The 23,670-nt window shown below is 41.7% G+C and overlaps 1 protein-coding gene across 4 annotated transcripts in view; it reads left to right on the top strand.

The window, feature by feature from the left end:
* Positions 1 to 23,670, top strand: part of cpne5b (copine Vb) — a 602,363-nt gene that overhangs the window by 121,351 nt on the left and 457,342 nt on the right. For 3 of the 4 annotated variants that reach the window (XM_080209682.1, XM_080209679.1, XM_080209680.1), the window contains exons 5-6: positions 14,027 to 14,066; positions 14,636 to 14,712. In XM_080209682.1, the coding sequence (XP_080065808.1) occupies positions 14,027 to 14,066; positions 14,636 to 14,712 (117 nt within the window). Of the gene's footprint in view, positions 1 to 14,026; positions 14,067 to 14,635; positions 14,713 to 21,954; positions 21,968 to 23,670 lie in introns of all 4 variants that reach the window. The other variant, XM_080209681.1, reaches the window with a different exon arrangement.

The following is a 23,670-nucleotide window of genomic DNA, read 5'->3' as shown; positions in this document are numbered from 1 at the left end:
CAATACAGATTTGTGTTATTTTCAAACATTGGATCATTTTCATTCAAAATCTACTAATTGTGTTGCCTTCAAAGGAAACCATAAATATTTAACTGCAGCTTTCATACTTCTTTCCAAAGTGGAATGGATTCAAATTCTATTTGATATGCGACACCATTAAAATCAAACGCATTGAGCAAGTTTCAAAGAATATTTAGTATGGCTTATTTTTCACCAGTCGTAGAGTGGGGGAGAACTAAAGATTGGCAGGTTATGAATGTCTAATTAGGCAAGAAGAAATTAAAAGAACCAAAATGATGTATCAAGAGAAAGTCAAGTAAGATTTAGTCTGAGGGCCATTCTCTCATATGCTTTGGTGAATGCATCGACGATGGTTTGTCACTTGTACTCTGGGCGTACACACACATCATCTGTGTACTGCAGCTCGATGACAGAAGTCAGGGTGGCCTTGGTTTTGGCCTAGAGGCTTCGAAGGTTGAACAGTTTCCTGCTTGTCCTGTAGATAGCTCCACTCCTCCAGTGGGGAGTTTCAGGGTGATGGAGTGGAGTATTGCTGCGAGAAAGATTGAGAAGTGTGTTGGTGTGATGACGCAGCCCTTTTTGACCTCAGTATTGGGTCTGTGGTCGTTCTATTGTTGAGTATCAAAGCTTGCATGTCATCATGGAGCAGGCAGAGAATGGTGCCAAATTTCTGCGGGCAGCTGAATTTGAGGAGGAAGTTATACAATCCATCCCTCACGGTTGACACATTTGAAGACCTTTTGCAAGATCAAGGAAGACAATGTACACAGGTTGATGCTGCTCTTTGTACTTTTCCTGAATTTGGTGCATATTGAGTATCTTATCCACTGTGCCTTTTGATGGGTGGAAGCCACACTGAGATTCTGGGAAGAGCTCTTCCACCACTGGGAGGAGGCAATTGAGGAGGATTCTCGTGATGATCTTTCCTGTGGTGGAAAGTAGGAAAATCCCTCTAATTTCTGCAGTCGGACCTGTCTCCTTGAAGACATCACAGTTAAGGCATCTGAGATCTCCTGACATGCTCTCTTCCTTCCCGACAAGCATGATGAGGTTGTGGATTCTTGTCAAGAGTGCCTCCCCACTGTATTTTAATATTTTGAGCAGGGATTCCATCTGTGCCAAGGGCCTTGCTGTTTCTCAGCTGTCGGATGGCTTTTTCAAACTCAAGGTGAGCTGGGGTTGTGCTGAGATGTTGGCAGGGAGAGTGTTGTGGGACGGTGTTGAGGGCACTTGTCTCGGTTGAGGAGATCCTCAAGTGTTCCCTATAAATGGCAAATACACTAAATAATGTTTTGTATCTGTTTTCACAGAGTAGAAACAAGAAGTATCCCAAGTAGTAGAAAATCAAGAGGCAAAAAGGGAATGAGGGACTTGAAACAATCACAAAGCATTAGGAAAATGAATGGGACTGAAGGCTGATCTAACCTGAGGGCTGGCGTTCTTTGGGTCTTAACAGAAGAGGCTGCAGAGAGAGAGTGCATGCATTGACTGTAACCTTCCAAAATTCCCTAGATTTTGGAAAGGTCCCGAGAGATTGGACAACTACAAATCTTTGTAAAAGGGGGAGAGAGAAAGCGATAAACTAATGGCCAGTTAGCCACCCATCAAAGGGAAAAGGCTTGAAACCAATAAGGAAATAGTAGCAGGAAATTATCATAATATAATCAGGCAGAGTTAACATGGTTTCATGAAAGGGAAATTGAGTTTGACAAATGTATTTGAGGATATAATGAGCAGAATGGATGAAGAGTAACCAGTTGATGTGGTGTACTTAGAGGTACGGCATAAAAGGTTATGCACAAGGCAAAATGTCATGCTGTTGGAGGCCATTGTGCTGGAGGATTGGTTAATGAATAGGAAACTGAGAGTCTAGACAAATTAGTCATTTTTAATGGAGCAAATTACAATAAGTGGAGTATCACAGGACTCAGTGCTGGATCCTCAACTACTTACAATCTAAATTAATGAGTTGGATGAAGGAGTTGACTGCATTGTACCCAAATTTGCTGATGATGCAAAAATTGATGTGAAAATAAGTTGTGAGGGGGCTACACAGAATCTTCAAATGGACGCAGGCAAAGAATTGGTAGATCAAAGAAAATTACAGTACAGCAATAGGTCCTTTGGCCCCGCAAGCCTGCACTGACCATGCTGTCCGACTGAACTAAAACCCCTTACTCTTCTGGGAACCAGATGAGTTTCTAAGGAAAAAGTGAGGTCGTTAACTTTGATTTAGAAGAATTGAAAAGCAGAATGTTATTTATTTAAATGCTGCAGGGCAGTGTTCTTGTACATGAATCACAAAGTTATTATGCAGGTACAGCAAACAAATAGGATGGCAAAGGGCCTTGATTGCAAGGGGATGAAGTTTAAGAGTTGACATAAGTTTTGCTACCGCAGTGCATCGGTGAGGCCACACCTCAGTATTGTGCACAGTTTTGGTTTTCTTACTTAAGGAGAAATATTCTTACATCGGAAGTAGTTCAGAGGAGGTTCACTTGACTGATTCTTGGGATGAAGAGATTATCTAATGAGGACGATTTGAGTAGATTGGGCCTATATTCACCAGATTTTAGAAGAATGAACAGTGACATTACTGAAACATTTCAGATTCTGAGAAGGTCTTGACATGACTTCAGCAGCGTGGTGGCACAGTTGCATCAGATCAATTGTGATCTTATTGAATGGCAGGATGATGGTTCAACAACTTATTCTTGCCCCTGTTTATATTTTTTATGCTAAACGATTGTACCTACTGCTCAGTTGACTTTTTTTAAAAAAATTCATTTTATGGGACATGAGTGTTGCTGGCTAGACCAGCGTTTATTGCCCATCCTACTTTGTCCATATCAACCTCGTTTTCTTGCTGTGATCTTTTTGTGTGCCCAATGCATCCATTTGATGACATCACTGAGGTTTTTATTTGGGTTAATTCCCTTCCATTTGTTAAAATTAATCCTACGACCGGCATGTGCAAAATGTGGTTACCCCTGCTTTACACGCAGTCTGGCTGTTAATGTTGGCAAATGGAGGAAATAATTTGAATTGATAAAGTATTGCATGCATTTGAATCCATTTACTAGATTGCTGGATATTGTTCCTTCATTCCCCACTTTTCTGTCTCAGCCATGGTAAAGAGTAAAGACTATTCAGTATACAAAATGAACGTCAGTGAGGTTATTGAGCAAAGCCGCCAACTTCAACAATCAGTGAATTAATATTCACTATGAGGAGCAAGGGTGGCTTGTTTAATCAAGTTTCCTGATTGTGTGAAGCTTAGCACCACTACCTTGGGTACTTGGCTGTCAGGGGAGTGAAAGGGTCGATTGTTAACGTGTAAAAATACATTAAGCCTGAAAGGATCTTTGATACTAACTCAGTTCACTTAGCACAACATATTGTTTATCACAAATAGGTTGATAAAGTGCATGGAAAGGCCACGTTTTCTGGAGTGGGTAATCTCTTGTATAGGGTAGATTGATGGCATTAATAGCATAGTTCCTTTAAGGAACACAGAACCTTTTAACCTCAAGATTCCTGACAGGCTATTGCACTGTGGGGAAATATGGTGGGACAGGTGTTCTGGCTGAAGGTGTCAGGTTTCATTATACTTAATTAACACAGTATTGTTTGCAGTTTTTCTAACAGCAATAAACCAATTTCCATTCTGTAGTCTATAATATCAGGCAGAATATTTTCTGGTAAATGACGTGCTGATATCATGCAGGCATACTTGCTGATCGGGTAAATGGAAGTCGAACAGCAAAGTTTTCTTTCTCCATAGCTTTCAAGGGACGTGAGTATCACTAGCAAGGCCAGCATTTGTGGCCTATCTCTAATTCCCTTGAACTGAATGGTTTGCCCGTTAAAGGTCTTCTTGCCAGATTTCCTTCTCTGAAGGATAAGTTGAATTTGTTTCAAGTTCATAGAATCCCTATAGTGCAGAAGGAGGCCATTTGGCCCATCAAGTCTTCATTGACTACAATCTCACCCAGTGCCTATTCCTGCAGCCCCATGTCCCCCTGAAACTAAGTGACAATTTAGCATGGCCAATCAACACATCCACACATCTTTAGTCTGGGGAGGAAACCTACACAGGCACAGAGGGAATGTGCAAACTTCACAGACAGTAATCCAAGCCGGGAATTAAACCTGAGACCCTGACACTGTGAGGCCGCAGTGTTAATGACTGTGCTGCCCAGGCATGAACCAGATGGGTCTTTACAAAAATGGATAGCCATTATTTTGTTTTCCAGGTTTTTAAAATTAAATTCAAATCCCACCAGTTGCTGCCATGGCAGGATTTGATCCCAGACCATTCTGGACTTGCTTTCCCAATGGCATTACCACTCTGCCACCATCTCGCCTAATGATGTAATTCGATCAGCCCCATCTCTGTTTCGATTGTGACCATGGGGGAAGTGGGTGTGGTGTCAATTTAAGAATTAGCACCAGGTTCCCACTCACTAATCAAAACCTCACCAGTTTATTTTTGAAAAGATGGCTGGATTCATAGATACTGGGCTTTAACACGTACAATTAATTTCATTCTTTGCCACCCCTCTTCCCATTCTGTTGTCTCATATTTCTGAAACCACTCCATCTACTTGCAGACCAAAATATAGTGCCAACCTGGTAAAGTTGCTGCAACGATGCTCATTCACCAGTTTAGGGAAAGCACAACTCGTTTATTTAAGGATTAAATGATGCAGAGGATTTCGGCCTCATGGCTTCATCAGATCCCGAGATGACTATCCATGGTTAACAGTGTGATTGCCCCACCCTGCTCTCCAACTGGTTCCCCAGGTCTTGTGACTCTTACTCGCAGATTGTCCCTCAAGAGATCAAGCCACACACACAACAACATGCATTATGAGCAGGGAAATGCAGGGTATGTTTTCCAACTGTGCTCATATCCAGATTTTAACAAGGCCCATGAAGTGAACCTTTTAGAATATGAGCTCCCTGATTAAGGCTGCAATTAACTAGCCTATCAGAGAGCGCTGCCTGTGTAGTGTCAGGGTTACTGGCACTCTGGGCTTATGCTTTGTATGAGGAGGTATCTGCCTTATCATATAAATAAATTTAAGTTTGGGGTACTGACCTGTGAGGAGTTATTTCACCAGAAAATATATTCTTTAAAATGATTTATTACATGGCATTGGGTATTGTGAAATCCAAAAATTCCAGTTTTTTTCCAACTTTAGGGTCCATTTATAATTTTCCAATTACTTACATCATCTGTTCCTGTCACAATTTTTGTTTCACACCCGACAAATTGGAATCCATGGGGTTCCGACCCTCCCATTGGTGTTTGAGGTCTAGCTGGTGCTGTTTTAAAGTGAGGCTGTACTTGGGCAAACTGTTTGTCTATCTAAAACTGGGTGTGGGGGTTCCAACAGTGTGAGAGAAATCTGGAATAAGTGTACCACATTTACCAGTGGCTTTAATTCCAGCCATTGCATTTGTATCAAGGTTCTGGTTTCCTAATCTATTATGTGGAGCAGGTGTAATGGTGACCTGCATGAGTTGATTTCAAATTCAGTATTTGGAAAGGCTTTGCAAAGATGGCAATCGATGAATTCTGTGGATGGGAGTCGGGATGAATTTGCCTTTTAGTGATGCCTTCCCAGATGTGTTACTGAGATCCGTAAGCACCTTAAATGAAGATATGTCTCCCTCTAGTGATGGGAGGAGGAAACCTGCCAGTGAGAAGGTGTGACTGGAGATGTTGGAGAAGGTCAGCAGCAGGGATGTCATTGCCATACTACTGAATTCATTACCAAATACTGCTTCATGGCATAACCAGGAAAAATGAGTGTGGTGGCACATTCAACTACATCCTGATGTGTGCATTACTCCAACTCCTCACTGTGCCTTCTCAAGCCTACTCCAGCACATCACTCCCCACTGCAAGTTAGTTTACAGGTTTACAAGTATGCCATTCCTTTCTGCCTGCCCACACCCTCACATCCCCATCTGTTGATGCATCACATCTTCAACATCTCCAGTCACACCTTCTCACTGGCAGGTTTCCTCCTCCCATCACTAGAGGGAGACATATCTTCTTTTAAGGCCCTTACACCTCACGTGATAATGCAATATCATTCTTCTCCTGCGTTGCTACCCTCAAAAAATGCTGTGAACCCATCCATTTAACACACTCCATTCGTTTCACTCATAGGTCTCTTTTTATTCTCCTCATAAAAAGGAAAAAACACCAGTAACAGGCAGGAAACAAGAAATAGTCCTCCAGCAATATTGTAACTGACAGCTGAAGGGGAGATGGCGCTGCACATCAGTACAGCCTCTATCTCCTTCACTATTGGAGAAGGTTTACCAGGCCAGCACTTGGAACGAGTGCTTGGTTTTAAGAAGAAAGTTCGGACAGGCTTGTAACCAATAGAGTTTAAAAGATTAAGAAGTGACTTAATTGAAACATACAAAATCTTGAGGGGTCTTGACTGAGTGGATGTGGAGAGGATGTTTCAGCTTGTATGAGTATTATCAGCCAGGTTTTTAAGTGGGTAACTTTTGTCACAAGCAACTAGTCATTAAGCTTATTTCAACTAGTGAGACTTAACTGGCACAAGATGACAACATCATGGCAGCTGCCTCGGTGTCTTGACCACCTTGACAGCTCTGTGAGAAGCAGGTTGTTGTCAGCTCTGCTGGTTGTGTTGTTGCTGCTGATAGTCTTCCAGCATAATTTCTGCTTCTAATTCATCTGAGGATCAAAGTAAACCAGTGTAGGCTGTATGTTGATGTGATAGATCGCAGCTCCAGAAATTGGATATACCAAACTCCAAAGCAATTGATGGAACCTCGCTGAGCACCAGGGGAAGAAAAATCAAGCAAATGAGGTTTCAGTACTTATTGGAATATTTGCGTACTGTTTCTTCAACCCCCTTAATTGCCTCAGTGAGCTTCTGTTTCTTTCATAGTTCCAAGCGAGTTCCAGGGAAGTCTGGGACTCGATGTACTCAGTCAAATCCCTCAACCCAGGTTAATATTGTTAATAGCATACTGAAATTGGCATCCCGCCTCGCCCGAGGAGTATGCTCACAAACAGCTAAACACGCAACAGTCAAATGGAGACATTGGCGTGTTGGACCAAAGTGCCATCAATCTTTGCATTTTTAACCCCGGCACCAGCTCCCAAGATGTACCCCAACATGCATAATCAATACAGATTTCAGATTACACTTATTTATTTGCTATGGGCTGTTTTTAGTTATGCGTTTTAATTAACTGTTTGCTTATATAAATGGAATCAATTCATAAAACACCTCAGGAAAAGATGCAAATGTATTTATTTGAGTTATTTTAATAAGTGCGGAATATGGAAAATATTGATGTGGAGGCGAACGGAAGCTTGCCAATGAATTTAAAACTGTTAAAAGACTGAGAGGGTCTGATGATGCCAACAATGTTGTGCAGATTATGAACACCATCAGAACGATCAAATTTTCTGACAGTCTTGCTTTCACTGCCTGTTTTTTATTCTTGCATTTAACTATACTTAAAATATAAATAATACAAGCTGTGTCCAGATTTGTTCTGCCTTTTTTTTTCATTCATATATATGGGACATTGGTGTCACTGGCTGGCCACCATTTATTATAAGGAGTCTCACAACACCAGGTTAAAGTCCAACAGGTTTATTTGGTAGTAAACGGCACTAACTTTTGGAAAGCTGTTCCTTCGTCAGGTGAGTGGGGAGTTCTGATCTCAAACAGAGCATATAAAGACGCACACTCAGTTTACAGAATACTGATTAGAATGTGAGTCTTTACAGCTGATCAAGTCTTAAAGGTGCAGACAATATGAGTGGAGATAGCATTAAGCATGGGTTAAAGAGATGTGTATTGTCTCCAGACAGGACAGTAAATACACATCTCTTTAACCCATGCTTAATGCTATCTCCACTCACATTGTCTGCACCTTTAAAACTTGATCAGCTATAAAGTCTCACATTCTAATCAGTATTCTGTAAACTGTGTGCACCTTTATTTGCCCTGTTTGTGATCAGAACTCCCCACTTACCTGACAAAGGAACAGCGTTCTGAAAGCTAGTGGTGTTTACTACCAAATAAAACTTTAACCTGGTGTTGTGAGACTTCCTACTGTGTTTACCCCAGTCCAACGCCGGCATCTCCACAGCACTTATTGCCCATCCCTAGTTCCCCAAGGGCAGTTAAGAGTCAAACATTGCTGTGGCTCTGGAGTCTCATGTAGACCAGACCAGGTAAGGACAGCAGATTTCCTTCCCTAAAGGACGTTAGTGAACGAGATAGGTTTTTCCGACAATTAGCAATAGTTTCGTGGTCATCAGTAGCTCCCTAATTGCAGAAGTTTTATTCTATTGAATTTAAATCCCACCATCTGCCATGCTGAGATTTGAATCCGGGTTCTCAGAACATGAGCTGAGTTTCTGGATTCGTAGTCCAGCAGTAACACCACTAGACCATTGCCTCCCCTTCAATATACCCAGTCAGATAGCATGATATTTAGGTCCAGATATGCCAGATAGTTTGAGCTTGTAATTCTAATTAAAATAAATGGAGCTCTGAAAGGACATGGGTTTCTTTGAAATGAAAAGGGAAAGGGCCTGTTGGAGACAGGAATTAACTATTTTTAAAAAGGATATTATTAGAATATTTTATAATAAGCTTGAAATCAATTATTTGAACAGCGTTCTTATTTGAGACATTTCCCTTTAATGTGATCCTTGCAATTAAATTTCTCGTAGACTTGACTTTCAATTTCAGCCTAAGACTTGAGCACATAATGTAGGCTGGCAATTAACTGAAGTGCTAAGGAAGTGTTGTATTGTCTGAGGAATAAGTTTCTGGATAAGACCTTATCTGCCTGGTGGGATCCAATAGCGCTCTTTCAAAAGAGAACACAGCAGGAAGTTCTCCCTCAATTAACGCCACCAAAACAGATTAACCAAACGCTTAGCTCATTGCTTTTCCTGATACCTTGCTCTTCGCACATCGGGATTTGCATTTGCCAAAGAAAAAGTGAAAAACAACAAGTGACAACAATTCAATAAGTATTTCACTGGCTGTGAAACGCTTTCAGATGTTCTAAGGATGGCAAAGTCACGTTACAAATGCAAATTTGTATACATTTTTTCTCCCTCTCCCTCATTAGTTAAGTGGCTTCTCCTTTTAAGTCTACGCATGATTTTTCTAATTTAATTTCTCTCCACCGCAGCACTGCAAACCTTTCTTCTCAATTAAAATTTTCTTCTTGATCACATTCCACGAGTGGCACCGGTATTTTTTTTGCGAAATACAGTCAACTCTACACACTCTGAGCTCACATTCAGACTCCCAAGGAGTGGTTTTAAGAACTTATTTTTAAATGATGTGCATTTTGAACTGATGAGTGATCACATCCTCAAAGGGATATAGTTGAGACTGTTGGCGCAAAACTGCAGTTCCGTTAACAAGGCGGTGTCTTAGAGGAATGCATTGCACACCTTGAGTCTGCGGCACAAGTTGATGGGCTTGTGCCCTCGTTGACACCGAACTCCTGAATCTGAGCCCTCACTCGATCTACTCCTGAGAGTATGGGCAAGAAGTTGGAACAAAGGAACATAGGAGCAGAAGTAGGCATGTCTGCTCTGCCATTCAATCAGATTATTGCTGATCTCTTCTTGGTCTCAAATCCTTTGACCCTTTGACCCATTTTTTTAAAATTGGAAATACATCCATCTCCACCTTGAAACCATTAACTGATTCTGACTCCACCATTCTACGGGGCAGCGAGTTCCTCAAATTCACCACCCTCTGCCAGTATTTCATCCTCGTCACAAGTTTTGAATCTACTGTCTCTCAACATATACCTGTGACCTCTTGTTCTAGATTGTCCCAGAAGGGGAAACATTGGGTCTATATTTACTTTGGCAATCCCTCTCAGTACTTTTTTTATGTCTCAATCACATCCCCTCTCAGCCTTCTAAACTTTAGTGAGGATAAGCCCAGACTCCGTTTTGTTAGCGTGGAGTCAATACCTGACAGAGGGCAGAACAAGTAGGCCATGCTGTAGTTTGATGTGCAACACCATTTTGATGCCAGCCCAGCCATATTGCAGCTCAGTGATTCAGCTAACATCCTCTCTCAAGCTTGCATAGCTTGACATCCATCAAGTTGCAGCCCTACAAGTATTATTTAAAGGGATCACCAACTCTTTAGTTTCCAGGATGGTGCCTCAGCGATTGTACTAATGTATTGGAGGACAGATTGTTGAACTGTTGTGACATGCCAGTCCATGTGAACACTGGTATCCATAGTCATGGTGGCAGCTGTCGAAGCCTACAACTCATTAAACTGACCTTGCATGACTTCACTCTGAACCTCAATGGAAACATTCAAACATTTGGTGGAAACTGTTTGTGCTGCAAAGGTAGTTGTGACATCAGTCACCAGACAGTGCCTCATGTTGATGGAATTGGTCAGCAATAATATGCTGGACAAGCTTTGCCTAAAGCCCTATGTTTAGGTTAGTGCCAAACTCTTTGATCATCAGCTTTCTGGTAGTCTTTCCATATGTATCAAGCATTTTATAGTGTATATCCATCAGCCTTCTCCACTAAGCCACCACATGAGGTCATAAGAACATAAGAAATAGGAGCAGGAGTAGGCCATCTAGCCCTTCGAGCCTGCCCCGCCATTCAATAAGATCATGGCTGATCTGTTGTGTCTCAGTTCCACATTCCCGCCCTCTCCCCATAACCCTTAATCCCCTCGCTTATCAAAAACCCATCAACCCGCGTCTTAAAAATATTTAGCGAGGCAGCCTCCACCACTTCAACGGGCAGAGAATTCCAGAGATTCACCACCCTTTGAGTGAAGAAGTTCCTCCTCAACGCCGTTCTAAACCACCCCCCCCTTTATCTTGAGGCTGTGGCCCCTAGTCCTACTGTCCTTTCTGAGCGGGAAGAGTCTCTCCACCTCTATCCTATCCATCCCATTCATCATCTTATACGTCTCAATGAGATCTCCCCTCGTTCTTCTAAACTCTAACGAGTACAAGCCTAGTTTATTCAGCCTCTCCTCATAGCACAACCCCCTCAACTCCGGTATCAGCCTAGTAAACCTCCTCTGCACTCCCTCCAAGGCCAAAATATCCTTGCGTAAGTGCGGCGACCAAAACTGCACACAGTACTCTGGCTGCGGCCTCACCAATGTCCTATATAGCCTCAGCAAGACCTCCCTACTTTTATATTCAATCCCTCTCGCTATGAAGGCCAGCATCCCATTAGCCTTCCTGACCACCTGCTGCACCTGCAGGCTGGGTTTTTGCGACTCATGCACAAGGACCCCGAGGTCCCTCTGCACCATCGCCTGCTGCAGTTTTTTGCCACGTAAATAATAGTCCTTCCTACCATTATTCCTACCAAAGTGGACCACCTTGCACTTGCACCACTCAGGTCCTCCACTCAGTCTCCTGCAGCAGAACTCATATGCAACCTCACTCTCTTGAGTTGGTACCTGTGCATCTGCAGCCTACTTGTGTCTGGGTTCTCATGTGTAGATCTGACCTCAAGGTATCAGCGTCTACTAAAGTGATGGCTACAACTATGAAATCAAGCAACAGTGTGCCTTCATCTCACTCTCTCTGGTCTTTCCCCACTATCTGGCCAGATTTAGTTGTTTGGTCTCTGAATGACAAAGGCAGAAGAGTAAGATTTTGGTGAGCAGAGGAGAGAATTGAGAGGTGCTTGCCTGCATCATTAACAGTTTGTAGACCAGAAAAGATTATGGGATGAGGAGGATTAATTATCAATCTCAGACCTACCGTTGGCCACAGCCTCAGCAATGGCACCAGACGATGCCCAGCACTACCTCCACCGTGGAGGTTAAAGGCAGGTGCATTGCTCCCCTGCTGGTTAGTTCCTGATGCCTTTTGATGTGCACAGCCATCTCCCATTAGGGAAAGGGAAGTGTGTCAGTGAGTTTTGTGAAATGTGTTTGAATGATCTGACTGTCATGATTGAAAAGCTGGCTGTTTGTGCATGGTATGAGATGTGGGTGTGAGGCTCGCAAAATAGTGCCAAGTGTGTGAGGGTGGAGTGAAACATGAATGTTTGATATGCGTTTTGGTTGGCAGATAGTGATGGGGGTGTGGTAATTTCAACAGTGGCTGGTAATTGATCCATTTGTAGAATATTGCAATTCAAGATGCATTCATTGGCTTTGACCACTTGGATGAGGCTGAAGGAATTGAGACATTACATTGAGGTGCTCAGGGCTTGGATTCCCGGCACTGATCTCTATAGCTACCTGCTTCCACTGACTTCTGAGTGTGTCTGGAGGTCCCTCCTAGCCTTCTACAGATGCAGGATGGTGCTGCTTGTTTCTATCTCCTCCACTCAGACCCCAGTGCAGCATCAGGAAATCTGGATGACTACGTTCTCCCATGGTCAACCATCCTTCTGTCTTTCCTGGATGAGATTTCACTCGGATGGGACTCCCAGCCCTGCTGCAGACACAATGTATCTTCCCATTGAAGCTTACAGGCGAGCTTTAAGTATTTGCTTTTCGGGCTTCATGCTGTTGCATGTAGTTAATCAACAGCACTGCTATCACGCTGCACGAAAGATCATGCAAATAAGTAGATGGCATGAAGATACCACGCTCTCTTCCTCTCTCACATCAAACAGGGTTGGGTGAATCATGCACTGTGAACCCTCCACCTCTTTTCAGGGGTCATTTGTGTTTTTATTTTCATTTGCAAATCAATCTACCTTTCCAACACCCAGAAATATGAAGAAGAAATGTTAATGTGAATCATCTGTTGGAAATGATCCTTTTTGTTTTTGGGTTATCATTACTGTATCAGTATTACATTTTGGGCACACATTTCAGGAGGAAAATTATAGTGCATCCCCTGTCATATATACTGAAAGATGGAAGTTTTGTTTTTACATCTTTTTGTAAGAAACCTGATAGCATCCGTTACTTATAAACAAAGGGCTGAAATATTAACTAAACACTGGTTTTACTAGTCAAAGTTGGTAGTAATGTCACTAACACATAAATGCTTAAGAGTGAAATGCCATGGGGCCAAATTGTCCAGTCTTCAGGTCATTGGAGACCGGATGTACCTTTGGATGTGTGTTGCGACCCTGTGGAAATCCTGACGCATAACACAAAGTGAGAATTGCCTGGGAAGACGATTGCCTGATCTTTGTGACCCACTGCAAATAGTGTTACTCAGGAAATGTCCAACATATTAAAACCTAATCCAATACCTGGGTAATTACACAACTGATCGCTGACCTGACCTAACTGGCCTCTGATCACCTCAATCAGACCTGACCACACTCCCCTCCCTAAACATTCTCATCCAACTGACAACCCAAATACTGGGCTGACCCCACTATCTGTCATCTATCCTCACCCATCCCTTTCCTAACATTAAAACTGGACGTTTAAACTTATCACACATCTGCTAGTGCCATAAAATAGGGCCACATCCTGTCTTCCCCAACTTTGCTCTGAAAGATTTCCCAGAGGTGTATTACACTGCATGTTTCTGTGAAAGTTGGGATCAGGATACCCCAGAAGAAATGCGTAGCAGCGTTAAGACGGGGGAATTTTGGAGCGTAATGGCAATTTGTCATTGCTCGCAAGATACGGGGCTGTGAAATTACTTCAGCTATTTTTGTTGATGTTCTGAGAGATTTGGTTTGTAGCTAAAATCTCAATAATAATGGAAAAACATGATTAAAAATGGGGAAAAGAAAGCCGAAGAAGTACACTTCAATAATTCCTCAGCCAATGCATTTTGTCAATTTCCCTCATTGTAGCAATCTTTTAATTATTAAATATTTTAGTTTGGATATATGTTTCCATAATACAGAGTCATAAGAAATCTTTTAAAACTCAATGGGGGAAGGGGAATATCCTATTTATTATTTTCATTCATGACCTAATTTGGTAATATTTTCTGCAAAGATAATGGTTTTTGTTACTTTGTTTTTCTCTAGGTATGATGTTGATTCAAAAAGCCCAGATTTATCAAAACATGTAAGTACTATTTTGTTGTCCAGGTTTGCATGATCTATTATATGATTTCTATTTTCTCTTATCCTCACTTTGCCACAACTTTAGAGAATAATCATATAGTCCATGTCATGTATGGACACTTAAATTATGATAGGTTATGTAAATATAGATAGTATTTATTTGAATGTGGAAGATTGAAGGGTCACCTAAGAGCAAACTTGCAGACACAGCAAGCAGTTGGGAATGAAAATGGTATATTAGCCTTTGTTGCAGGAGGGCTTGAGTACAAGAACAGGGATGTGTAAATGTACCTATACATTGCCTTGGTGAGGCCACATCTGGAGAATTGTGTACAGTGTTGATCTACCTATCTAAAAAGGGACATGCTTGCTATAGAGGGAGCGTATTAAAGGTCACCAGATTTATTCCTGGGATGACAGGATTGTCAGATGAGAAGAGATTGAATTGACTAGGCCTGTACTCATTGGACTTTAGAAGATTGAGAGGGGATCTCACTGAAATTACTTCAGCTCTTTTTGTTGATATTCTGGGAGATATATAACTTCATAATATGTTTCGTTACTTCATAGGACTTTCTGGGACAGATGTTCTGCACCCTTGGGGAGATTGTGGGCTCATCAGGAAGCAGATTGGAAAAACCACTAACGTAAGTCGAACGTAACTGAATCTTAATTTAATCTAATGTTCAAAAATGTTGGTATAAAGCAACATTTTGCTGATGCACAGTTGTGAGGAACTGTGCCAAGTTTGGAAGAATTTTGATGCAGTAGGAAAGGAGCAAACATTGAATGAAATAAAAAGTTCACAGATGATTGAATTATCAGTAATAAAACCATAGTATCCCTACAATGCAGAAGGAGGTCATTTAGCCCATTGAGTCTGCCAAACAGCATCTTACCCAAACCTACCCCATGCATTTAGCATGGCCAGTCCACCTAACTGGCACATCTTGGGGCTGTAAGGGGAAATTTAGCATGGCCGATCCACCTAACCTACAGAACATTGGACTGGGAGGAAACCTATGGAGACACAGAAGGAGCATGTAAACTCCACGCAGATTGTCACCCAAGGCCGGAATCAAGCGTGGGTTCCTGGTGCTGTGAGGCAGCAGCACTAACTACTGTCATTGTTGCTGTCCTATGTTATGGGAGTAATAGTGTAGAACTGGGTGACGTCAAAGCCGACAGTGGTTAGCACTGCTGCCTCAAAGTACCTGGGACCTGAGTTCTATTCCTGGCTTGGGTCACTGTCGGTTTGGGGTTTGTAATTTTTCCCTATGCTTGTGTGGGTTTCCTTTGGGTTCTCCAGTTTCCTCCCAAAGTCTGAAAGAGTGCTGGTTACATGCATTGGTCATGCTAAATTCTTCCTCGGTGTACCCGAACAGGCGCCGGAGTGTGGCGACTAGGGGATTTTCACAGTAACTTCATTGCAGTGTTAATGTAAGCCTACTTGTGACACTGATAAATAAACTTTAAACTTTTACTGTCTTTTGCTCTACTGGCTATGAGAATACTGCATGAAATGGGTTTGAACAGTTCCTGTTCCTAATAAAATGCAGGCTCCCAGGCCACTAAATATGGCATACATTGGGATTTAGTTAAGAATCTCATTCAGAAGCTGCAAGATGTGCTTTGTGAAGGGAAAGATTATACAGATTTATGAAGTATCCCATTACCTGATTGATATGCATCTAGTTGTTGGCAGCAATGTCAGAAAGTATGCGGCAAAGCAAGTCTTTCTTTTTGATCACTGGACGTCCCATAGTGTTTTACAGCTGAGAAATACTTTAAGTGTCATTATTGTTTTAATGTAGGAAGTGAATTTTTGCTCAGCTAATGATCACAAACAATGAAGAGTGACTGGATGCTGATTGAGAGATAACTATTGACCAGAACATGCGCAGCAAACTCCACTGCCCGTCCTCAGAACAGTGCCATTGAATATTCTTGTACTCACCTGTGAGAGCAGTTTGGACCTTGGTTTAGTGTTGCATTTGGAAGATGGCACCTCCAGCAATGCTGTACTCCTTCTGAATTAGACCAAAGCAATAGATAGCCAGCTTCAGGCTAGGAAAATTTAAAACCCCATAGATTGTTTACTCTCGAGAAGAGAGAGCTCAGGGGAAATGGTATTCAAGATCCTTAAGGGAACAAGTAAATAAATTTAAAGCGCGAGGGAAAGTACAGACTAAATCTAGGTTTAGCTTTCAGAATTTTGGGTGGAGTTTTCCAGAGTATCACAAAAGTCTGAAAACCGGAGAGTTTCACTCCAGTTCTTTCAGTGAGCTATACCATGCAATTTTCCCACACTCTGCCATTTATTTTGGTAATGGGGAGTTTCATCTTGGTGGGAGAGGGATGGAACTCATTGGGGAAGCTGGCTGCAGACTGCTGGGCGTGCGCTCCAATCTCCCATATACTGTGTACGAGATATCATGACATGGGAAATCTGTTGAACCCCCTCTGTTTGGCCCCTCCCTATAAGGCCCCACACCCTTGATGCTGCCCAAGGGGCACTTCCTGCTGATGTCCCTAAAAACCTCAATGGCTTCTGGGCCCACTGATGAGGTCATCATGCCGGGTCCCCATTGGTGGGGACCATCTGTGATCCTTGCTGGCAATTGCATCCTGGGTTCACTAATGATATTGAAATATTGTAATAAATAATGGTGCGAGTCTCATTACTTAAAAAAAAAAGGCTGGCCTGTCGCAATTCTGATTCTTTTGCCTCCTGCTGAAACTTGTCGCCTTGCCACGCTACGTGACTAGCGCAGTGGGCTAGGAAAATCACATCCTTTATGTAAAGTTGGTAAATGTACTGAATAGATAGCCCAAGGAACCAGTGTTGACTATTTAAGGGAAAATTGGACAAAATATTAATTGTATCAGCATTTGAAAGTTATTGGCTATGGGACTGGTCATATACAGGGGTCTCCTTGGCTTCCTCACTTTCCTTTTAGGTAAAAGAGTTGATTAGATTCAAAGAACGTATGTTCAAATTTAAAGTAATAGTTTCTTTTTTATTCATTAGAACAAAGGCAATAAACTTGTTCCACTATTTTGTCATCCACGGCATCTTTATCTTTTTACTCAGTCCCAATTTCCTTTCTTTCTTTATATCTCTCCATCCCTTCCATGTCTACATTTTTTAGACACAAATTGATTGTGGCATCTGAGATTTAGTGAGATGGCATTGCAAGCAGCCTGTGTTAATTGAATGCATGTGGGTTAATTGTATATCATGATCACTTTGTCTGTTTTCGAAGGCTTCAAATTTGTTCCTTTCTTTTTGCAATCTGTATTAGTGAATACTGTTGTGCAGCCGCAGGTTTTTCCTCGATGTTCTCTCTTTCTTGTCAGCAAAACAGCTGAAACTGGATAAAATGTATCTGCGAACGTTGCAGTGTTGTCAACTTGGCCAGATAGATAGATGTGAAGCTTAGCAGTCAAGCTGAGGTCAACGGAAGTTAAATTTGTGTCATTTGTAAGTGCCTGTGTACAGTGTCTGTATTTTAACTCCTTTCAAAAGCAATACTGACAGCCTATTCTGTGACAGTTAATGCAGTGGCTTCATATCAATGTGAACGAGTGCTGGTAATGAATTCTAATAGTCGTGAAAAGAAAACAGAGTTTGACATGTCAGTCGTACAACAGATTCATGAGCGCAAACGTTTTCTAAATCCTCAGGAGCAGGCATATTCTCTAGACGAGCAAAAGCTGCTGACTTATTGCCAGGCCTTTATTTCCTTATCCAAATTTTCACACTTTGCTCTTTCCAATGCCTTCACCATGGACAGATAGCTGGCATCCATCCAGCATTTCCCTTTAGAACCATAGCTGAGGTTAGAAATCCACTTGAGTGGGTGTCTCTTGCACATTTGTTTAGCAGTGAGAAAACACTTGGGAGGGGGAAAAGAAGCTTGAGAGACATATGGCAATTCCTGAGTCTTTACTGACACATGCCTACCCACTCTTTCCACACCCCTCTCCCTTTTAATTTCAGCTAAATGTATTTGGAGTTATGTAACATATCCATTACTTCACATGATAATTATATCGGAATGTAAGTGCTCGGGAGCAACCCTAATTTTTGTTTTATAAGTAAGATAGAAAGCTGACTTTTGAAAAAGCAAGGAGCGTGGTATGTGTTACTAACTAAAGCTTGCTGGTATAAAGTGCAGTATTTCACTTTTAAAAATGTACCTGAGGTCACAACTCCTGTTTTACCTGTCTGGCATCTCTGGATCTAACTCCAAATTGTGTGGAGAACACCACTTTAATATTCAGCTCAGCTGAATGCTAAGTGATGCCAAGGCACTGACCCAGGGCACAGGCAGCATGTTCTCACTGTAATATGTTGGGAATCCCTTGTACTTTCCATCGTGCTTTGCTCAGGCTCTTTAACTGAGCTGCGTGCGGCATTAGCATCTTACTTCTGGGCTACTGGACCTAATCGGTGAGGGTGGGCATGATAAAATACCTTATCCATCAAAGGAAGGATTTCTAATTGAAGGGATCGCGACCTGGCTGAAATGGCTCTCTGGGAAACCTGCAGCAATCACAGGAGACCCCGGGGAATTTGTGGCATCCGAGAATCTCAGCCACGGAGATGGTCGGAGATTTCCAGTGAGTGACTGTGACACAGCTCAGGAAATCAGTCAGTGTTGAGACCCAAGGCAGAAACTCCAAGGTGTCATGTGAAGATAGCCCAGATCCTTGGTTTTTACATTTGAATTTGGCACAGGTGAGCATAAGTTGTTTCACTCCAGGTATGATTCAAGTGATCCATGAGGAAGCTTTTATCAAAGTTTATTTAAAAACACAGTGAAAATATAATAAAAAGAATTAGCACAACTTTTACCAATTACAAGATTCAAACATGACACAGTATAAACCTTAACAGCTAGCTATCTATGGTGTTCTAAGTCATCCACCATCCAATAGGTATACACTCCTTTCTAGACTTGGCACAACAAGCAAGTATACTCACGTGATGCTAGATTGTCAGATTTTTAACAGCTGCTGTGAATTAGTCCGTTGAACGTCAAATTAAATCTCTGAGGCTTCCCAGTCCTGGAACTTTCCAAAAGGCCTCTGGAGAGAGAGAAACGGAAACATTACTACCTTCTTCCACCAGCTTCGAACAGCAGCTAAACAAAAACTTAGAACTTTCTGTGGGGAAAAGAACTGGCCCCAGGCATCACCTGATCTGTCAATCATCCCAAAGCAGGCTCCACTCAGCAATCCCAAAGGACCATAAAACCCCAAGGCACCACATTAGTCCAGGTTAAAAATAAACATGATGCACATTATATTGCTTTTGCAATTATACAGGCCTTGGTGAGGCCACATCTAGAATATTGTGTGCAGTTTTGGTCTGCTTTTGAGGAAGGATGCTGTTCTGTCGCGGGAATGCAGAAATGAAGCAGAGCTTCCTGATCACTGGCTGATTACACGCACGACCCCAGTGGAATTCCCAGAGTCAAGCCTGACATCTGGGCAGAGAGGACTTTGTGGCATCTGACAGTTGTTGGGAAACAATACCAGCTGGCTTGCCCAGAGAAGTACAGAACAATCATTGATTTGCCAGTTTTAGGAAGCTGCTGTCTTTAAAGAAATCAGTTATTTTGCTAATTAGCCACCAGAATGCCAGCTTTCCTCCTCCTTTGACATTATGGGGCGACATGGTGGCACAATGATTAGCACTGCTGCCTCACAGTGCCAGGGACCCAGGTTCAATTCCAGCCATAGGTGACTGTGTGGAGTTTTCATACTCTCCCCGTGTCTGTGTCCTGTGGATGCGTGCCTTCATCGGCCAGAGCATTGAGTTTAAAAATGTGCAACTTTATAGAACCTTAGTTAGGCCACACTTGAAGGTTTACCAGGCTGATTTTGGGGATGGCGGTACTGACGTATGAGGAGAGAGTGGCTAGGTTAGGATTGTTTTCATTGGAATTCAGACAAATGAGGGGGGGATCTCATAGAGATTTATAAAATTCTAACAGGACTAGACAGGGTAGATGCAGGGAAGATGTTCCCAATGATGGGGGAGTACAGAACCAGGGGCCACAGTCTGAAGATTTGAGGTAGACCATTTAGGATGGAGGTGAGGAGACATATCTTCACTCAGAGTGGTGAGCCTGTGGAAATTATTACCACAGGAAGTAGTTGATGCCAAAACATTGAATGTTTGATATAGCACTGGAGGTGAATGGGATCCAAGGTTATAGTGAGAAAGCATAATCTTTGTCACCATTGAGTTGGACAATCGGCCATGATTGTAATAAATGGTGGAGCAGGTTCAAAGGGCCAAAGCTCCTACCTTCTATGTTTCTATATTGCTTCTGCAACAATTAGAGGACACTGATTACAGATAAAACAGTGCCGACAACTTCCACGACCTGCAAGATAGATCCTGCAAAGAAACATGATTGCACAGTATTGTCACATTTGCTACAGAATCCTCGGTTAATACAGCAGATGATTGTTTATATGTAATGTTTAAACGCCTTACTTGGCTGGTGCATTGTCATTCCCCATTGGCATTTAAACCTACCAGGGTGAAAGCTGGAATAGGGTGGGATAATGGCAGCCAACATCACTTTTAGAGGCTTTAACTCTGTGCGCACCCAAACCCATTTCCCATTTGTTAAAATCCTCATGGCGCCAATAAATTTTATTAGGAATCACAAACTTCCAGCTAATAGTTGAAAGAACGACATGACGAGATTTTACATTTTAAGACATTTATTGTAACAAAAGACTAAAAGCTTTAGACTAAATTTTATCTTCATAGCAAACTTATACATATTGACCACATATTAGAATACCCTCCTTAGTTGAGCACAACAGAGAAAAATTCACTTCATCAGTGTATGTTACACTGTCCTTTAAGTCAACATTTGATTCTCCCAAAATCTGTCCAATCTTCTGAGTATTTACTTCTAAGCTTTCCTTCCCTAGCCTGGAAATGTTTCATTACAGAATTGCCTTTTATGGCACGTATTTTCCCAGAGAATTCTTCCCCAGGTTAAAGCTGTGAAAACCTTCTTCTACCCTGTTTTGAAATTCCTATAAATTTAGTCTTTCCAATCTGAGTGTTAGCTACCATTCACATTCTTGTACATAAAAGCATTAAAGCCTTTGAGCCTCTAGCTGCCCTCTCCTAGACCCTGGCAGACTAACTGTGTCTATGAGAATTCAACAATATCTTAAAAATCTTCCCATCTCAAATACCATTTGTGTCACATGGGCCTTGTATCGAGGAGCAATGCTGATGCCATACTCTGGAGAAACCAGTTATCTTTCATCTTGTGCTTTATATTGTTCTAACCTATTTGCAACCTGACATTGTCAACACTTTTCTGGGGCATTGGAGATTTTCACTCAATGCATTGTTAGCACACAGGCTGTTGCCATTGTGTTCAAACACAAGTACCTTGGGCCTTCTTCCTATTAAAACCATCCAGGATCCTTCTTAACAATCAAATCACTCAGTCTACCTGACTGGCAGACTTCAGAACAAGTCCATGACCACCTCCATTTTACCATAAATTTAAAGACACAATCCTCTTTTAAGTCTCATAATTGTGACATCTTGCATGGGCAAATTTACCCCATGGCCTCAGAAGGATTTCTGAGCATTTTCCTGCTGTCATGGTAAGAACGTTGGCTTCCTTTTCGAAGATTAGAATGGCTTATTGATGTTTCCACATGGTCATCTAAAATTTGGCCACATATTTGAATGAATGGCTATTCATCATAATGCAGTGTAGGGCTTTAAGTGCATCTTTTGTGGCACTTAGAGCTGGTAGTTTTAATGGTGTAGTTGGCTTGGTTTTCTCGGAGTGGCTGAGATGCTCCAAACTTGCTGCAAAAGGAATGTCAAGAGGGAACAAAGAGGTAGAGGAAGTACCCTTTTAATTTATTATATTTTGACTATAATTTAAATATCAAACTATTGGATGGTCTTGGATATTTCAGCTTAGTACTTGCCCACATTGTGCACTGAAGGTGTGGAATTTGCAATCCCCCCTGTTTCCCCAGATGCTCCGGTTTTCTCCCACAGTCAAAAGGTGTACGAATTAGATGCATTGGCCATAGTAAATTGCCCTTTAGTGTCAGTGGGACTAATAGGGTAAATACGTGGGGTTACAGGAATAGGGCATAGATGGGATTGTTGTTGGTGCAGGCTCAATGGGCCAAATGGGCTCCTTCTGCACTGTAGGGATTCTATGATGCAGCAAGTTAATTAGGTGAAGCGATGTTATTAGATTTTTTTTCCTCTTTGGTTTACTTGAGTTTTTACATTTATAATGTCATCCATCCCTCTTGCTTTTCTTCCGCTTTGCAGCATTTTTCTCTTTCCCAGAATCTGCTACGACTCTGATCACAAGTGGAATGATTTATTATGCGCGCCACATGATTACACAGTGACTCCAGATTAATCTCATTCCAGTTCAATCCATATCTCGCTACCCTGTGAGCGCAGCCTTGAGTCCAATGTTCAGAAATTGAATGTTGAGAGTAAAATCGGATGGTAAATCAGTGGTGATTTACATGGAAGCACATACGCAGAAAAGATTGTCTTTTTAAAAAAAAAAGCAAAGCAAATTCAAAATATTAAAAAGATTCGAGAAGGGAGATTGGAATGCCGAAGTGGTATGATGGGCAGGTATGTGGAAATAAAAAGAATGGGTAAATTTAGACACAGGATTTGAGGAACCTACAACATATGGGAAGTAGATGAAGAAACCAGGTACAGAATTATGGAAAATGGATGACAAAAAAATAAAAAAAAACTGTATTAATACTTTAACACGCCAACATTTTTATATGAATGGATTCACTAATTACTTTCAAAATTGATGTTGAAGAAAGAAATGACTTCTGTTAATATACTTCCTTTTCACATTCCCAGGCTACCCCAAGGCACTTGACAAAGTCAATTAAGTACTTTTGAAGTGCAGTCACGGTTGTTAATCTGGGGAAATGAATGAGCTGGTATGTACAAAGCAAGTCTCCACAAAAACAGCAATGAAGTAATGAGCAGGGATTTGGTCTTGGTAAGAACGATTGCAGGATAAATGTTGATCACAGCATGAGATCTTTTATGTTTAGCCGAAAGGCAGATAAGACCTAAGTTTGCAGCCTCATCCAAAAGAACGGTGCAACTTTGAAACATCCGCCTAACTTTCAGGAGTGTAGCTTGAACCGATTATCTTTCAACTTGGAAGAATGTTTTCACTGAATCAAACTTGACAGTGTTGTGCTTAATAGACTGCAAGGTGCTAATGTAATTGAGCTATGTGACTAATCTGTTGAGATTTAATGGAGAACGCAGAACGAAACAGCCCTCAATTGGCTTAATTAGTTTGTAGGTTATTGAGGACAAAAATGAGTGCGACTCACAATCATACTTCACACTCGTACATTGCTGTGTTTTTCTCCAAGTATATTTTGCAGCAATTTCTTTCCCCTGTTCCATCACAGTATACGTACAAAGAAAATTACTATAAAGGAAGGTGAAAGGCATGAAGACCACGATAATTTTCTAAGTAAATGAAGTCAGGTCTATTTGCGGTTTCGTTTTGAGGAATCCTAAT

Source organism: Carcharhinus amblyrhynchos, chromosome 22 (genome assembly GCF_965287045.1).
Source record: "Carcharhinus amblyrhynchos chromosome 22, sCarAmb.v2.hapA, whole genome shotgun sequence".
NCBI classification, from domain to species: Eukaryota; Metazoa; Chordata; class Chondrichthyes; order Carcharhiniformes; family Carcharhinidae; genus Carcharhinus; species Carcharhinus amblyrhynchos.
This window is presented reverse-complemented; position numbering and strand designations above follow the sequence as displayed.